This window comes from Battus philenor, unplaced genomic scaffold (genome assembly GCF_028537555.1).
Source record: "Battus philenor isolate CCGP_79_NKW_IND1 unplaced genomic scaffold, ilBatPhil1.0.hap1 SCAF_8, whole genome shotgun sequence".
Lineage (NCBI taxonomy): Eukaryota > Metazoa > Arthropoda > Insecta > Lepidoptera > Papilionidae > Battus > Battus philenor.
Genome location: NW_027181748.1, coordinates 13,042,574 through 13,060,620, shown reverse-complemented (window position 1 = coordinate 13,060,620; position 18,047 = coordinate 13,042,574). Strand labels below are relative to the sequence as shown.

General features: G+C 30.3%; 1 protein-coding gene across 2 annotated transcripts; it reads left to right on the top strand.

The window, feature by feature from the left end:
* Window positions 1-2,993: 2,993 nt before the first annotated feature.
* LOC137931709 (uncharacterized) lies at window positions 2,994-17,255 on the top strand. Of its 2 annotated transcripts, XM_068775199.1 has the most exons (7): window positions 2,994-3,109; window positions 10,652-10,700; window positions 12,366-12,523; window positions 13,812-13,877; window positions 14,456-14,551; window positions 15,491-15,597; window positions 16,450-17,255. In XM_068775199.1, the coding sequence occupies exons 1-7, from the start codon at window positions 3,083-3,085 to the stop codon at window positions 16,688-16,690; spliced, it is 744 nt and encodes a 247-aa protein (XP_068631300.1). In that variant the 5' UTR covers window positions 2,994-3,082; the 3' UTR covers window positions 16,691-17,255. The 2 variants fall into 2 exon arrangements, with proteins under 2 accessions (XP_068631300.1, XP_068631301.1); XM_068775200.1 differs by lacking the exon at window positions 13,812-13,877 and having other exon boundaries at window positions 16,450-17,251.
* Window positions 17,256-18,047: the final 792 nt, after the last annotated feature.

Sequence of the window (18,047 nt, the reverse complement as noted above, 5' to 3'; positions counted from 1 at the left end):
GGTTTTTGTTTACAAATAAGTTTTTCAAAATTTTATCTTTAGTTTTTACTCGCTTTCATGCTTCTCAATTTCTTTTATTCTCACCCTTTTTCTTTCACAATATCTTTCATTTTGTTCTTTCATTCCTTCTTGCTTTCATCGCCTTCCTTCCATCATCTTATTACTCTTAGGTGGCTAAGTACATTATTTATGCTTTGTTTTATTACTTATCCTGGTTCTGTTATTTGCGCAGTTAATTTCATTTTTGTTACCTGTTTGTCTTTTCGGTTTTATTCCTTTTACCAGTGTTACTCACCACCCTGCGAGCAAACGATAGGAATGATGGGCGAAGGTTGTCGTCGCTCATTATTAATGCTGTCAAATACATTAAACACATCTCACTTTTAAATCTGATTCATTAATTTATTTATTTTTGTTGAATTACGACAGACCAATAACTCCAAGCAGTAATATCTACAGAGACAGTTAATAATCATTCATTTTGATTTATAATTCGAATTTTGAAAACTCATTTTCTTACTATATTATGATTACATTATTTATTATTTAAGACATTTATTTTCGGATAATTTAACAATATTAAAGCTTTGACACCTTAAATCAGTCTGTATAAACTTAGCACTAGAAATATATGCAAACTTGTTTTCCTTAGCTAGTTGCATTTTATATAGTCTAGAGAAAGGCTCTTTAAAATTAGTAACTCATTACTTAATAAACTAAACGTTTATAGTTACATATAAAAAATAGTAAATTTTATTTACTTTATTTCGTTTAAAAGTATAAAAGGGAAAATTTCGTATTAATCGATACTCTCAAAATAGTGACCATTTTTATTACATGTTCGCTTTTTTATAAAATTGTAATTTCGAACGTGTCTTCATATAACACCGCGATGGAAATAGAAACATAGTTTTAAAAATCCTATAACGGTTTTTCGTACATACGTAAGCAAATATCACTGCTTTACACTCCGAGACTAGAATAAATAAGTCATATAGTTATTTTTACGCTGTTACCACTTTACTCATAAAAAAACCCTTAAGTTTTCGTCATTGTGCGTATATGTGAAATAAATTTCCCTATAGTGACGCAGTTGGGCTAGGTTTTACACGCAGATTATGTAAGGAAAATCTTTAATGTATGAAAATCCATGAAGCGTATAATTTGGTGCCCATTGTTCATAACAATGTATAGGGAAGTAAACAAAATGGACAATATAAGATGTTTTATTGTTATTTTACTAGTTTATTTAAATACGTTTTTTTAATTAATTACTAACATAGCTTATATATACATCTTACTATACAAATACGTAAAGCAAAAAAAAAAACAAACAAATATAACATTAATGAAGGATCCGATGAGATGAGAAAGAAGGCGATGAAAGTGGAACAATATATATGAAGAAAGATAAGAAAAAGGAATGCAAGATATTGTAAAGGAAAAAAATAGAGACTATATATGTATTTAAATAAAATTCCAACTTTGTACCGACTCATCACGATCTCTGAAACTATAAGGTTTGGAGACTTGAAATATGGTAGGATTATTTCTTTTTTCTATTTTTTCTGAAATTACAATCCCTCCTCTCTGGAAATATATATACGGCACATAAGCTAGACTATCCTCCCTCCTGAAAATAAAGGATAATGACATAAAATTTTTATAATTGTAAATTAAAGTTAAAAATGTAATGAAATTATAATATAATAAATATTTCTTCTCTCCATCAGAGCGGTTGTCGAACTATACCCGGATAGCGAACTAAATGAAATCGACCCTTAGATAAAAGTACGCCGGTTTTGGTGTCAGCATATTAAGGAGAATTTTATTCTCAAAATGCCGCATAATAACATTCCTCTTCCTCTGTAAATATAAGTATAACTCGGAATGTAGTGTAACATTAAAAAAAATACATTTCACCTGTAGAAAGGAGGGGAAGGAAATAAATATACTCGACGTGAATGCATACATTTCAACTAGTTACGCAAATGGATCATTTATCCTTCTACATAACATTTCATAATAATAATAACATGACGTAAACTCAGTTTGTCCTTCTTAAATTTCACGGGTTTCCCTGCTCGGTCTAAGGAGTTTGTTATCTGTGCAATAAAATGTATGTTATAAAGTACGACGTACAGTGAACTGTAAAAACACATACATTACTTTAGTGGTTTTTACATCAACGGTTTCTAATTTTAAGATCGTTTTTTATGGTTTTTTGTAGCTTGTTCCTTTTATACAATTTTTATAACTAAATTCGTTTACATTCAAAATTTTCTTAACAATCATATCTCACTTTATGTTAAATAAGCACGCAAAGCATTGAAAAACTTAACAAATTTACATAAAAATATAACTTAATTAAAGTAACTAACTTTTTATAAGAAATATAAAACCACACTCGAATGTTATATTACGCGACATATTTTCTTGTCTTTGTATTACATAGAGTGAGCATATACTTATTGATATATATTTAATTTCACCATAGGTAAGCTATGATGAATTTTTAGATGATTCACATGAAGAATACCTATTGGATACTTCACTGGACGGACCGCAACCTTAACTATGTCGGTTTACCTAGTGCGGTATAAGAATATTCTGTAGATATTAATGCTGTTAGACCTAAGGCTTTTACAGTTTCATCGGTACTGAGCTCACGGAGCGGAAGGATCAGTGAACTAGATTACTAGTGCGGTGCGCAACCACGCTGCTAAATAATAATAAATGGTTAATATCTTTTTTGTAAAACTGACCTTACACAGAAATTATTAAACTTAACGCATTGCTATATTTGAAATTCTTGTTTAGACTATTTATATTATATAATATATTTGTGAATATTGATTGAAAATCTATGAGGAAAATTATTGAGTTTTCTCACGGCGTTTTAAATGCGGACTGTACGCGGATCCTAAATATATTTGAAGACACCCAGTACAAAAGTCGTCTGTCGAGTAAGACAGTGTCAGTGCACAGTTAGATCGTGAGGTGTTCAGACGCGTCATATTTAAATACATTTATTTAGTGGTTACCGGATCGTCGTTAATTCATCGCGAAAACAGTTGAGAAAATGTTGGCGACTCTACTCTTCGTTTTTGTAAGTTTATTTATTTCTATTCAATCAAACTTGAAATATACAAGATATATATACCTTTGCATGGTGACATCTTTGTTTTACATCATATAAACATAAAGTATGTTTACTCAAGTTTGCTTGTAGCACGTTTATTTATGCCGACAGCCTTGGGAATCACGTGTATTGTTATTTTAGTACTGTAGGTTCGTTTTAATGTAATTACTGTTTATATGTAATGAATTCTTCTTTAACGTTGCAGATATCATTTGTAACATAGTAATCTATTTACAGTATGATTGGTTATAGGTGTAAAAGGGGTAAATCTGTAGCTCATTTACTGTCAGTTAATATATGGTACACATTATCAATTAATCCATGTTTTTAAAAATAATAAACAACGTAATTATAATAAAGTAATAAAAACGTTATTAAAATTCGGAGTACTTCGTAATAAAATGAATTATTGTTTACTATCTGTCCTCTAAGGATTTTGTCTGCAGAATTTATTGGCCCTTAAGAGATTTATTGGAAATTATTGTAGCATTTTTCAGAGTGCCACTTTATACGAAGTAATTAGAAAGATTTTGTAAGAGCTATAAAGATTTTTGCTGACAAATAAGCTATAAATTCACTTATTTAATGATTGTACACCTATAACCAATTACCGCGTATATGAGATTTCCATCTTTGTAGTGGCTCATCACGGTATCTCTTGAATAATTAATTTTAAAGATTTGTAATTTGGTAGAAATATTTATTGTACCAATTATAAATCAGCTAAGAACGAATTTTATTAATTTCTTTAGAGATAAAGGGCTTGAAGAAAGTTTGGTTAAATAATAATAATTCAACTTTTCTTTTGTATTAAAATTACAAAGAATGAATCTAAAGAAAATACACCCCCGGAAGGCAGTGTAAGGGCCATAAAATAAAAAAAAACAACCTATAAGGCACGCGAAGCGCGCAAGCACTGAAATTAACATTTACTTTTTAATGATGAAGGTAGCTTTGTTTGTTTTTAAATGTAAATCTCAATCGTTGTTTGTTTACAATTTAATGCAAATAAAAAAAATATTATTGGCACTTTGACAGGAATATTGGCGGGAAATCAATTTGCTTCATAACGACTTTTGTTATCATGCAAACACATCTATAATAGCGTTTTTATATTATTATATTCGCGCTAAATAGCAGTCTTATGTACCAATCTCTAATAACGTTAATATGCTATAATTTTGTTGTAATAACCGGTAACGAGGAATTAACATCTTCATGTTTTGTTTGAAATTTTTGCAAAAACAAATTAAATTGTAATGTGATATTGAATATTATAATGCAAACTTGGTTATTATGACTTTGCTTTCTATTTTCTCTTTACTTTGAAAGTATGAATCACTTTGTATTGGATACACGAGAAAGGTGGCAATGCAAGTAATCCCGTAACCTGTATCAGGTGCAGTGAAAACGCAATTTCTAACAATTTTCGAGATTAGAAAGTGGTTATTGAATACTTGCACCGACTTTATCTGGTGACATTCAGTCCTGAATTACAACAAACAATTAACGATTTGATATTACCACTCCAAATACAGACCTTCACTTCAATCGCTTCCATATTTAACTTTATTTGAAACCAATTTAGTGTTTTGTTTTTTTTTTAAATAATCGAATACTTTCGTTTAATTATAATTTTTGTTACCTTCCAAATTCAAATTCAAATTATGTTTATCAAATTTTATAATACACGCTCATTGCAAGACAAAAGTCTCTCCTAAAGAATGCTAAATGCGAACTAGGCAACTTATTCCCGGTTGCTATTGATGCTGTTAGCCCGAAGGCTTTTGCAGTTTCATCAAAACTTAGTTCATGGAGCGGAAGGGTCCGCTAACTTACAAGAACTGTACATATAAATCAACCAAAATTTTATTAAAAACAAGTTATGTTTTTTTTTTAAAATAAAATTTGTTTAATTACTTACATACAACAATAATGACAGAAATATTTTTATTTGCAATTTGAATAGGGATTTAAACGTACGATATAATAAAGCTACGTACATGCAATTTTGTTTTGCTCGTTTAATACATTTGGCAATTTTCAATCATTAATGATTCTAGTACCATTTATGCACTTAATATGTATATTCACTGCAATGTTGGTATAATAAATAGATTGAAACCACATCGAATGACAAAGGAAAATTAAATACCACCAATCAACAATTAATCAATAAATGCAATAATTGAACTGTAATGGAGTTAAGAATAAATATTTCCTGTTAATAAAATAACGAATGCTCTTTAACAGATTGCAAAAAAATAATCACAGTGTATTGTATCTTTATAATGAAGGAGTTTGTATTGCCTTATCGTTTAACTTGGAGATATTTTGTTTGATAACTCGTGTCATACAAAACCAAAAATACCACACTGTTTTTGTTTAAATCATTACTTTGTCCAAAACGTACAGAATTGCTTTGTGCAATATATTTACCTCATATGAGTCCCAACAGTCACAATATTATATATTTCGGATGTCTTACTCGAACCTTCCCTTGCCGTATTCTTTATGTTGTGTGTCATCTGCGATATGACATCTTGTTTTTCGTTATGTCTGCTAAGGATCGTATTATTTAAATATTTTTCGACAACTTAAAATATATAAAGATAAATGTCTTTTCATTCTATATCAAATATTTATTGTTGCTACCTATAGAATAAGTGATACATATTTATCAGCCATGTATCCGGATCTCAACTACCTTGACAAAATCGTCTGTCCACTGTTAAAGTGGATGTCATATGCTACGCTTGTCGATCTGTGGTCCCAATCCTGAATCTCTAGTCCCAAGCGGAGATTTCTCCTCTATGCTTTGTAGCTTGCACTGGGAGAAAGAGAAGGAACAAATGAGATCTTTCTTTTCAGCTTACCCTAATATTAACATAACAAGGTATTATAAGAGTACCAATAATGGGAACCCTACAATGGTCTAGGACAATGTGGCAAAGAATTTCAAAAACAGTAAATTTAAAATTGGAATATATAATAGTTTAATAATAAAAAGTAAATGAATAAAAATGAAATGAAAATAAAAATGTAAAAGTATTATTCTGGAGATGAAAGCGGAGTACGGAAGGCGATGTAAGAAAGTAAAATAAAGTAAAAGTAAAAGAAAGATTTGTGAAAGATACCGTGAAAGATAAAATATGAGGACAAAAAAAAAACTGAAAGTTTATTTGGAAATTTTGTCCCTTCATACTTAAGACAGGGATTGAACGAGAGGTCTCTAATCGATGAGGCCAAAAAAAACAACTTCCACAGTGCTGATTTTCAGTAATGGGAACTTTCATTAAAATTCAACAATCTGCTTAGTACTTTCGTTTGTCTACGTATATTTAAGCAGTTAGGTTAGGACTTGTATTTTAGTATCTTCATAATAACTTAAAAATTTTGTTTAGAATATATATATACATATATATATTTAGTAATTAAATTTATATGTGTGAATGTAAACTGGTTGCATTGTAAGAAAAATTAATACACGTATTTAAACAGCGGCACTACAAACAGATAGAACGGCTTTCGAATGCCCGGAGCCATATTTAAGCTACATAATGTTAAGGCCACGTCGCGATGGAATTTTTATTATAATTTGTTTATACATCCATAATACGAGTGCCGAGAAGAACTCTTAAACATCTTGGCGTCGCGTTTTGGAATATAAAGTCAATATTTAAATAAATATGTCATATATACATTCAATGACAATAATTAAATCAAAGGTAAAGAAATAAATAAAACCAGTTTCAACATTTAGTACTTTAATTAGAATTGGATGCAGATAAAAAATAAATAAATCTAATATTGATTCCCGTACAAAGTAAAAAGTTACCAGGTCTTAAAATATTACAAACGAATTAATTTCGATTGACAGTTTGAGACTAGCATTTATCACTTAAGCTATCTCTTCGTTATATTCACTAGCAAGTTATTTGAGAATATCTGTGATGAGAAAATATGTTTTCACTTGATCATTGAACGATAATTTGAAATATAATAATATTAGGATGTTTTTTCTTCACCTAATATAATTTGTTATAGCGAAATTCGACTATAAACAAAGATTCAATTTAGAAATACACTTCTGTCGAGAGTAAATTGTGAATTAAATGCTAAAATTCAACCGTATAAAGATAAGTCAAAGGCCTTTATATCTGGATACCATTTTAAAACAGTCAAAGACTATTTTTCTCTGACCATTAGAGACTTACAATAATGGAAATAGAAATATCTGTCAATAGTGAAACCCGTACATTAACAGACACTCCGTAATTTAAGATTAAAACACATTATTGAAATAGGTTTAGAATCATAAATAAATCTTAAAACCGTGCTTCAGATCTTATCGTTCCTTTACATAACGCCATCTATTGTATTATTTCAGCACTAGCGCTTAAACATTATTCAAATCACTTTTTAACACACGCTGCATCGGAGTGAACAAAAATTTAGCATTAATAAAAACCTTTGATTTATTAAAACAAACAGCTCCACGAAAATGATTCAGAATTTTTCAACATATCGTTGGCTGTACAAAACATAAACCGCACATACATTACAAGGAATTGGTATTTCAAATGTAGGGCAATATACAATACACATGGTTCCAACAAAATTAATGATGACATTGTTTTTTTGTAAGGAAAATATACATATTAAAATAGCAACAGAATGTTAGCAATATTTTGTTCAATCTTTACTGAATAGAAACATTATTTGAAATAACCTTCAAATTTTGGTTTGGATATTCCAATATCTTCATAACTAATTTCCGTGCGTTTAATGTTGTGAAAAAATATAAACACAAGAAACTGCGTGCAATTTAAGAGTCGTTTATAATTTTAATGTAATTGTTTACCGTGCTAGCTCTGATTCACTTCCAGTAATTGTTACGCGAGCTCACAGTGGGCGGTAGAATACACGATACTTCGTTTCGCCGTTCCTACCCGGAAAACTTGAACGATTTTAACTATAATCTTTTTATTTTACAGCCTTTATTCTGTTATTTAATCCTACGGCCCTCAAACTTGGTCTTTCGCCTCATAGGTTATGTCACCGTCCTTCAACGAGTCACAGAAGGATTATGTTTAAAATTTAAATTTAGAAATGATGTAGCCCGTGGATAAATGAAGGTAGCCAATATAGCCTAAAAATTGACCAATTAAAATGGTATAGGACAGGCCACATAGCACATAGAATTGGTGGCCGTTGCGGCTTTAAAGCTATAAATAGAAGACCAAGGGCAACGTAGAACATCCACTCGGAAGCTAAGAAAATGATTATATTAACGACGCCTATTGTAAATTTAAACGGAACGAACGCCAACTAACTGTCAAACAAAACGTCAAACTTTAAGTTTGATTGTTCCAAGCTATAGACAGTCTATCGGCTCAATATAAAGAGTAAATATAGTTTCGTAGAATTAACGGTTTCGTATATCAATCATTTCCTAGGTTTTGCTGTGTAAATGTCACTGCGATAGGAGAATAATATATGACAAGTCATAGCATTAGAAGAACAAAATGTAACTAAAATTGATCTAAAAATCGGTCTTTATATGTCCAAGAAAATCTATGAGAACCTATATCCCATATTAGATGATGAAAATGAAGATTCTACAGTAACAGCGTTATTTTTAGGTTAGTCGATTGCCGTTTTAACCAGTTAAAATGCATTTGATAATGTTAACCGTTTTAATGGCCGTAAGATCTTTCTAGTTACGTTGTCAGGTCACTCAACAAGGCGTGTTATCTCATAAATAATGTACAAAGCACGCTTAATGATTGTGATATCGTGATTCACATACTTAATTGCTGAGTAAATAACCTAGGGCCATAATCTTTGACCGGGGGTATTCCCCTACGACGCAGGCATTATTAATGATGTGATCTCGTTCATTTATTTTCGTTGTTTGATATTATCCTTAAACTAATTATTTTAGATTTTAAATAACCTATTCAAACTTTTTAAGTGTTTAATTTTAGACACAGAAGATACATATCTTTTAAAATATACTACCCTTTTATGGGTCGAACTTCATGTAATATATTCATGGTATTTCTTACATACTAAAGAAACCATTCTGGTTCAGTTTTATACTCTATAGAGCTACAGTTTAGAAATAGGCTTTCATTGATGAAGCCTTCTCAATACACTTTCTCGTTTCGTAAAATTCGGTCTTAGCTGTCCTTCACTTTACAAAGAAAATATTTCTACAAAATTTCCAATTTTTAATTCCAACAGTTTCAAAGTTATCTTGATGAGTTTGTCCATGGGTGAAAATCTTCTTTTACATTTATAAAGATACATAGCTAAACAGAATCGTTAAATTAAAGAATATTATTTTTTTATATTATTACAACATCATCTTTATTTAAGCCTAATTTAAGATTTGGCTTAGTCTTGTTGTGTCCATCCACACAGTTATGTTATGGATACATTTATGTAACCTTTGTTGATAGTTAAATCTATACATCTATACGAATAAATAAAATTGGGTTGTCTGTTGGTAATATTAAAATATTCGCTTATTACTAAATGCCTTTGAATATATATACAGTACTTATACCAAAACTATATTTTTAAAAACTTTCGTCCGTCTGTCTGTCTTTGTTCCGGCTGTTCTCAGAAATGACTGAACCGATTTTGACGGAACTTATACGTATAGATGGCTGGTGTAATGAGGAGTAACTTAAGCTAGTTTTATTTTAGAAATTCTTAATTAAAAAAAAGAAATTAAATACAGTACCCGGCGATAAATCTTACTATATATATGAGGTTTTGTCAGTCGTTGTATTTCGTGCGACAGAGATAACGCTCTACGAAGCCGAAATTAGCCGATTGTCGATTACAAAATTATTTTTTTTTAAAATATTACTGTGTTTACTTGAGGGTCTAGATGAGGGGCAAAAGAGATTTTTTTTTAATTTCGTTGGAAAGAATATTATTCAACAGTAAAATTCGTACAGCCAACCTATAAAAAAAACTAATAGTAATGTAAACATTCGGTTTAAAAGATTGGTATCAAAATTAAAACTCTAGGCTATTAAGGGTTAAAATTTGATATCCTTGAATAAGATCCTTCTAAAATAAATTGACTATAGACACTTCGTATATCTTTCTGCTTTATTAGATACCGTTATTTCAGCCTTTAGTAGAAGCAGTACAATTATCTCAGAGCATATATATAAGTCAGCTCGTAAAGAATACCTTTTCATCGGTTTTTGTTAATCTATTGTCGATTCGCATAGCCAATTAAATCACAGTCAATTAGAAACCAGTGTTTACATGGACTAATTGTAGTAAGTTTCACAAAAACTACGGAATGTCAGCTGCATGACAGATTAAACAAAAAATTACACAAATGATACTGTATTGATTTAATTGACAGTTAAAAGTCATATTGAATATCAACTATGATTCCAATGATAACCACAATAATCGATGTTTATTTTTGAATCGATAAAACATTGATATGATTGATATATAATTATTTATTTACAGATCACGGTTCACAACCTGCACGACACGAACGCTGCCGTCAAGAGACGTGGTAAGACTAATTACATTAGTTAGTATTTTTATTTATTTTACTGCATTGCCAACAAAAAAATATTACTTTACAAATACAAAGCAATACAAAAGTAATAGCAATTTTAAAGACATAACACAACATACAATGCGCGCTAACAGAATTTTATAAAATAAATGACAGGCATCTATAATATGCGCTAAAAAATAAATAAAAATAAATGACAAGTAACTACAACATGCACTAGGCACTTGCTAAAAAATAAAAAATAAAATTTGCCAGCCAGAACGCTGCAGCCTATCCTCAGGAAACTTGTTAGTAAACAGTGGCAACCCTATATAATTAAAGCACTAAGTGTGATAAACATCCCGGGATCCAGGGGATTGAACTCGCAACCTTCGTTCGCAAGTCTCATTCCTCTACCACTATGCCACACTTCTTGTCAATCAGTTTTAACTGTTCTATATACATACCGAATTTTCAGAGTATTGAGAATGAAGCAATAAAAACTTAGCCGAATGCGATCAATCTTTGTCAAAAGTCTTTCTCATTATCCAATGTGCCAAATAAAAGGCCGTTTAATATAAATATTCCTATATCAGTTGATCTAAATAAACAAATCGAAAAGAGAAGCAAATTTTTAATATGAATTATGATTTTTGTTTTTAACTTCTTAGCTTATAAAATAAACATGATAGTTTTAGTTATAATTTTAGAATACGTATTGTGCATTAAAGATAAATAACACAGAGTTCAAGTTAATAGATATATAATAAATATAATCAGTTTGAGCTTCCATGTATTACCATCCTTCGACATATACTTACTACAAAGTTTTTGAGCCTTATTGTGAGAGCACACAACAAACTCAAATGTTTGAAAATGTCACAAATAAAACACCATACTAGTAGGTCATTACAATGAGCACACATTATGTTATATAAAAAGTTTTTATTCAATAAACTTTTTAAATTCATTATACGATACTCCAGAGGCATAATTATACGTGAGTGAATAAACCGTAAATATTTTTACATACTTTATGCAATAAACATTATCAAGTAACATGTTCAAAGAATCTTCACCACACGCAACTCAAAAGAGACCTCGTGTATTAAATGTGTTCCCATTTGCGCTACCCCGAGTACCTCTCCCACTTATAAATATTATGTTTATATATTTTATCCGGAGCGATACATTCTCGCCCGTATGTATTTCATAGAGTTTAGTATATTTGCATGCTTGTTCGAATTTAGTTCGTGCACCAGTGGCATGCGTATAACAAAACAAATATTTATTTGTTTTTGATCATAAAGCAAATAATTTTTCTTTATATCTATGTAGCAATTTGTATATCCAACAATTTTCAATTATTTTATTAAAAAGAGCAGACGACAAGTAGTTATGGATTATAATTTTACCATGAGCGGTATTCAATAACACCTCTTAAAATATTTTATATCGTGTAAAAGGGTTCCCGTTTATTGGAGCAAGCATTGTGGATTGCTTTTGTTTTGTACACCTTGACACCTTGTTTTAAGGTCTATCACACAAAATTTGATGTTTATAATATTTAGATTTATACTTTATTAATATTACAAACAGACACAAACAAAAACCTGCTTTTCTTAACCTAATTTCATAGAAAAATTCTGGCTAGTAGTTAAATAAGTTTATTGTTTTCAGAAAGTGAAGAGCTAATTATATTTCCTGACGGTGTGGGAGGAGATATTAACAAGTTCGGAATAGATGAAGAACCAATCGAATGCAAGAACAAAAATTATTGCACTGTAAAAACGTCTGATTACCCGCAAGAAACTTTCAATAAAATGTTCAAAGGCACGGTGAGTGCGTTTCGAGTATGTCATAACATTGTTTAGTAATAAAATTTATCTAATAAAAAGAAGCAAAGGTTTCTTAATGTCCCAATACTTTGCTATCTACTCAACCAGATGTAAAAATCTGTTATATATACAGTTCATTATTAAGAAGGTTTCTAGTCTCTAAAAGTATCTATAAGAGATGCAAAAGATAGGTAGGCAATTGTCCAAATATTTTGTTATATGAAGTGCACATTCGTGAGATAGTGAAACCAAACGTTTGTCTAAAAACGGGGCCTACGCGATAGCTTTCATATGGCGTCGATACGAAAGGCACGGAATCTGCAGCCCAATAAACTCTTAAAGGTTTCCTATAGAAATTTGGCTATTTAATGATTCACGCAAAAATAATAGATCATATAATAAACGACGGTCTTTGAGGACGTATAAAAGTGATTTAGAAGTTAAGTATACAGACCTCTGTGCGAGATACTCGTAGAAAGAAATACTAGGTGCCTGGTAAAATCTCTCTGTATCGCCTCGTTACGCTGTGAATGTCCTGCAATACATGGGTTCCAAGCAGTCGAAACGTATTCTAAATGACTGCGAAATAGAAATTCGTAAAATAATCGTGTTCAGTTGAAAACTTTTCATGTTTCATTTAACAAAGATTGCTACATATTAAAATTAAATATTGCTTACTATCAGCCAGTCGCATTTTTTATACAAAAAATAATGTAATGTAACATATTTCAGAATAATCACCCTGTATTTTATACATAGTTATATGTTATATAAACATACTTTTTTATGTTGAATATATCCGTTACCGTATATTTTAAAAATATCATTAATGTGTAATACTTTTTAGCGAACATAGATAGTTGAATACTAGAATCATGTATTAGATTTTCATATAATCTCTCACAGTGTTTTATATAAAAATAAATTTTAATTCTGGAAGAATCGTCACAAATATAGTAAATATAGGTTGTGCCCATCAATAACAACAATATTATACTGTCTTTCTGAAAGAGCTCGTATGCATTATAATAACAGATTTGATTTTCTGAGGCAGGACGAATCAGTCCCGCTGATAATGATTTAAGATGTTTATCTATAATATAACGAATGTACCCATTTGTTTAACCAACATTAAACTAATTTAATTAAATAAGTTAAATAATAATAGGATAAATAATAATTATAGACGTAATAATAATAGTAACGATATCGGAACTGGAAGACCGAGTCATGAATCGGTTGAGTAATTTAAAGTAAATATCATATATTTTTTTTAATTATAATACAGTTAAGAGCAAACAGGCATCGGAGGACATCGGGTGACTCGAGTCAAGACGCTCCTTCTGTTTGCAATGTAAACAAAAATCCTTTTACCGTCACTGTAATGTATTATTAAAAAAATATGGGTTTGCTCTGAGATTAATAATTCAAAATTTTGCATGAAGTTTGGCAGCAATGCCACAAAATAATTTACATCTTAAATCATTCATATTGGGTAACATCATGGTACATTTTATACTTTTATATTATTATTTTACTTTCATATAAGCATGGAGTAAATATTTACAAAATCAACTATCATATTTACAAAATCACACGAAGTTTTTCTAAGTAATAATATGGGTGTTTATTTATTACCTAGGCACAAAAATTTGATATATCGATGACTAGGAAACCTAAAGAATGAGTTGCATGGTACTTTTTTATTTGTATTTATCATTATGGTAACACATGATGGCTAAAAACTAAGAATTAAACAAAATGATATTCCATAAAAAATGTAATTAAAAAAGAAATTATTTTTTCAAATAAGTATAATAATTGTCGTTTAAGAGTGTATGCTTATGTTGGACTAGATTCAATTAAAATAATGCATGGGTTTAAATTTGATATTTCTTTTTACATTTATAATAACACTGTTTATATTTTCAGAAAGCCGTCTTTCAACCATCTCTTGTACTGGAATCAATGCTATCGAATCGTCAAGGAGACCCGGATGAGAAGGATGACTGTGAAAGCATCGTATCGGTAAGTAGCATGCTATTTCACTCCCACAAATAATTACATAAACATTGAAAGAATAAATGTAAACAAACTTAATCAAGGGTTTCCAAGATGGTCCAATAACATTCCCAGCAATCCACGGGAGTCACGATGAGGTACACTCCCGTTAATGTAAAAAAATTTGGTTTACAATTCAAAATGGATAGTCCACCAAAATTTATCTGCTTTCAATGGTGAAGAACTAAAATGTAGGCTTATCTATTAATATAGAAAGATAATATTTTAAAGAGTCCATACGCGTATTTAGAGCTGCAGGGGTTCCACTAGAACCAAAAAAATTTTGAAAGCGGTCCATAAGAAAAAAAAATTAAAGAAAAAACAATGTAAATTTAACTATAGAATATCTTCCACTGCGTTTCATTTTTCTTCATTCTTACTTAATATTTTAACACCAATAAATTTGTGTTTATATGTAGTTATGTTAGATACTTTATACTGTCAGATGTTTGTAACAATCTAATGGAAAAAAAAAATATTACGTTTAAATACTGATATATAATATATCCTGATCGATATACGAGTATTTGGTAAACCACAATATAAATACTCAGCGCATGTCGAACTGTCAAATGCGCAAAGTTCATAACGAACTGTCAAATGAGCAGTCTTATTAGACACTATATTTTCTGGAATTTTTTTCTTCTTTCATAAGGATCTTCTACAAAGTATTAGGAAATTCATATTAAATGAAGAGATTTTAAAATGATTTTAGATTAAAGGTGAGGCTAATTTGTCATTTTCTTTATACATTTTACACATTGTTAAAAAATGTGCAAAATAATGTCGTTTACAAATATTTAGTAGTAACAATGAATTCATAAATATATACATTATTAATATAACCAAAAACATGTATATTACATTTAAAAATAAAATTGATATAGTAAAATTTTACCGTTTCAGTACGACCCACTGTACAAAGTACGGGATAAGCGAAACAGCGAATGGCGTTATGTCGTTCAAGCTCCAGAGGAAAACTATGTACAGAAAGTTCGCCTAGAGACATGCACGTGAGTCAATTTAAAAATTAAAGTATAATATGTAAATTAATGTTAAAATCTTTGACGTCAATGTTTTGGAAGAATTATAAATATAAAAACTTGTCTCTATCGCCATACGTTCAATTAAATGACATTATTAAAGTAATCAAAAGACGCTGGATATAAGCCGCTTCCAATTTAATCTATAGAATCGATATTCCGAACCTGGTACATGAAGAGAATTAGAATCAGCAACATAATATATTATTGCATATTTAAATTTACTTTATATGTCTTGACTTTTCAAAGGTACTCAGCAAAACCTATTTCTTTCTTTGATTCAGTCTATGGATGCCCACTGCAAGGCATAAGCCTCCAAGCAAAGATCGCCAAGATGACCGATCTTGATTTTTGATTCTTGATTCTAGGATCCAGAATCTTGAATCTTGATTCTTGATTCTTGATTCTTTCCCTGACCGATCTCAGCGACTTCCCGCGACTTTAACTATATCGTCGGCCCACCTAGTGGGGAGCCTTTCTATATTATTCTATATGTATATTACATATACATGTATTCTTTCGTATAAGCAATGTAGGTTATGCGTATACGAAAGAATAAATATTCTGCCATGTTTTATATAAAAAATAAATAAGCAGTGACATAATAATTTCGATGACCAGTAGCCGGTAGACGCGGCGTGGATATGCCCACCCGCTAGATAGATCGATGACATAGTAAAAGGTTTTGGGAAGTCGCTGAGATACTCGCTTCGCAAGGCCGGTCAGTGTATGTCTCTTGAGGTGACCTATACCTTGCAGTGGGCGTCTATCTGATGATGATACTTGTGGTGTATGATTAAAGTTTCCTTTTCTCTTTCCCAGGAACCCTGGCAGTCTTTGTTTCAACGCTCTACCTCTTGCCATGGACATCAAGACTCTATGCGTGCAGAAATACAGCAAGTGGGAACTGTTAGTATCTAAAGGAGGTAACGAAACGGAGAAAATAGAAGTTGAACTGCCTGTATGTTGCCTTTGTAAATACAAACAACCTTCTGTAGAAGTTAGATTCGGAGTCCCTTCAAAACAGAGCCCAACTAAAAAACCAGCAACTAAAAGTAACTAAAATGACATACGTTTTTATACTCGGCAAGTTTATTCTTTATTTGATAGAAGAACGATATATTATATGTCTTTACTAATTAATAATAGGGTATATTTTCTTAGGAATTATTTATATAATGACAATAATGTAGAAGCATTTACATCAGGGGTGTCAATTTCAAAAGGCTAACCTGGGCCAAAAAATAATAAAATAAATATATTTTTTTTATTTTCACTAGTATATTGTTAACAAAATATATATATAATTTAAATTATTTTTATAGTCCTGACACTGACTGTTTCTTAATTACATTTTAAAGTACTCAACTTTTTTTTGTTAAATTTAACACGGTCATGATTTTTGCAATGACGCCTCGCAAAAATTACACTTTTTTATATAGCCGTAAATATTCTCTATTTTGTGATATTTCTTTAATTTGAATAATTTTTTTTAATAATCCAAAAATCAAATCCACTCATTATCCACTCATAAAACTCCAGCTTAATAATAATGTATCTTTAATATTTACTTTAACATTAGATTATTTATTTTGTTAGATTAATTTAAGGTATAAATGAATTAATAAATGAGGATTTCTGAATAATAAATTTTGGCTCAATATGATAAAATGCTAGTCAATGTAATTTCGTTAAAATTAATATAAGTTATGCATAGCAATGAACTGTGTTTTATTTTTGTCACTCTATATATTAAGTATTTACAACGTAACAGTTGAATTATGATACTAATAAAAATATTTAAAACCCAAAATAATTACAAAAATGTGAAGAGACGTATTTTCACCCCATATACACCCACTGCAAGGCATCTATGGGGAGATATACATACCATAATCGCCACGCTAAGAATGGGTTTGGTGATCGCAGTGTGGTGTGATGCAGTGTGGTGTGATGTGCTGCCCATCATCAGGAAACTTGTTTTTGAGCAATAGCAATTCCACATAATTAATACTCAAAGTGTTCATTATATAAGATTGTATTCCGATAATCGAACCCGCGACCTACGATCCATGTCTCAGTCCTTTACCGCTGAGCTACCTCTGCTTGAGCTGTGAAGAGTAATTTTACATCAAAAGACATTTTATTGTCCACGTGAAATCTTTTTGTTTATAGTCTCCTGGTACTTTTGAACTAATGTATTCATTCCTTCGACCATTTGTAGAAGAAAGAAAGATCAATCAATTAATTAATATAATAATATTTATAGTTTAAAATATAACCTTGTACGTCTATGAACGCCTGGTACTGTCACAATAATACGGAGTATGATTTCTGAGATATTTCTTTTTTTTATCTAATATGTTATATAAAATTCTCGTGTCACGGTGTTCGAACTTGAACTCCTCTGAAACGGCTTG

Coding starts and splice junctions, on each gene's coding strand:
- LOC137931709 (XM_068775199.1), top strand. CDS start 3,083: ATGTTGGCGACTCTACTCTTCGTTTTT. Junction 10,701..12,365: donor CGCTGCCGTCAAGAGACGTG/GTAAGACTAATT, acceptor TATTGTTTTCAG/AAAGTGAAGAGCTAATTATA. Junction 12,524..13,811: donor ATAAAATGTTCAAAGGCACG/GTGAGTGCGTTT, acceptor ATTATAATACAG/TTAAGAGCAAACAGGCATCG.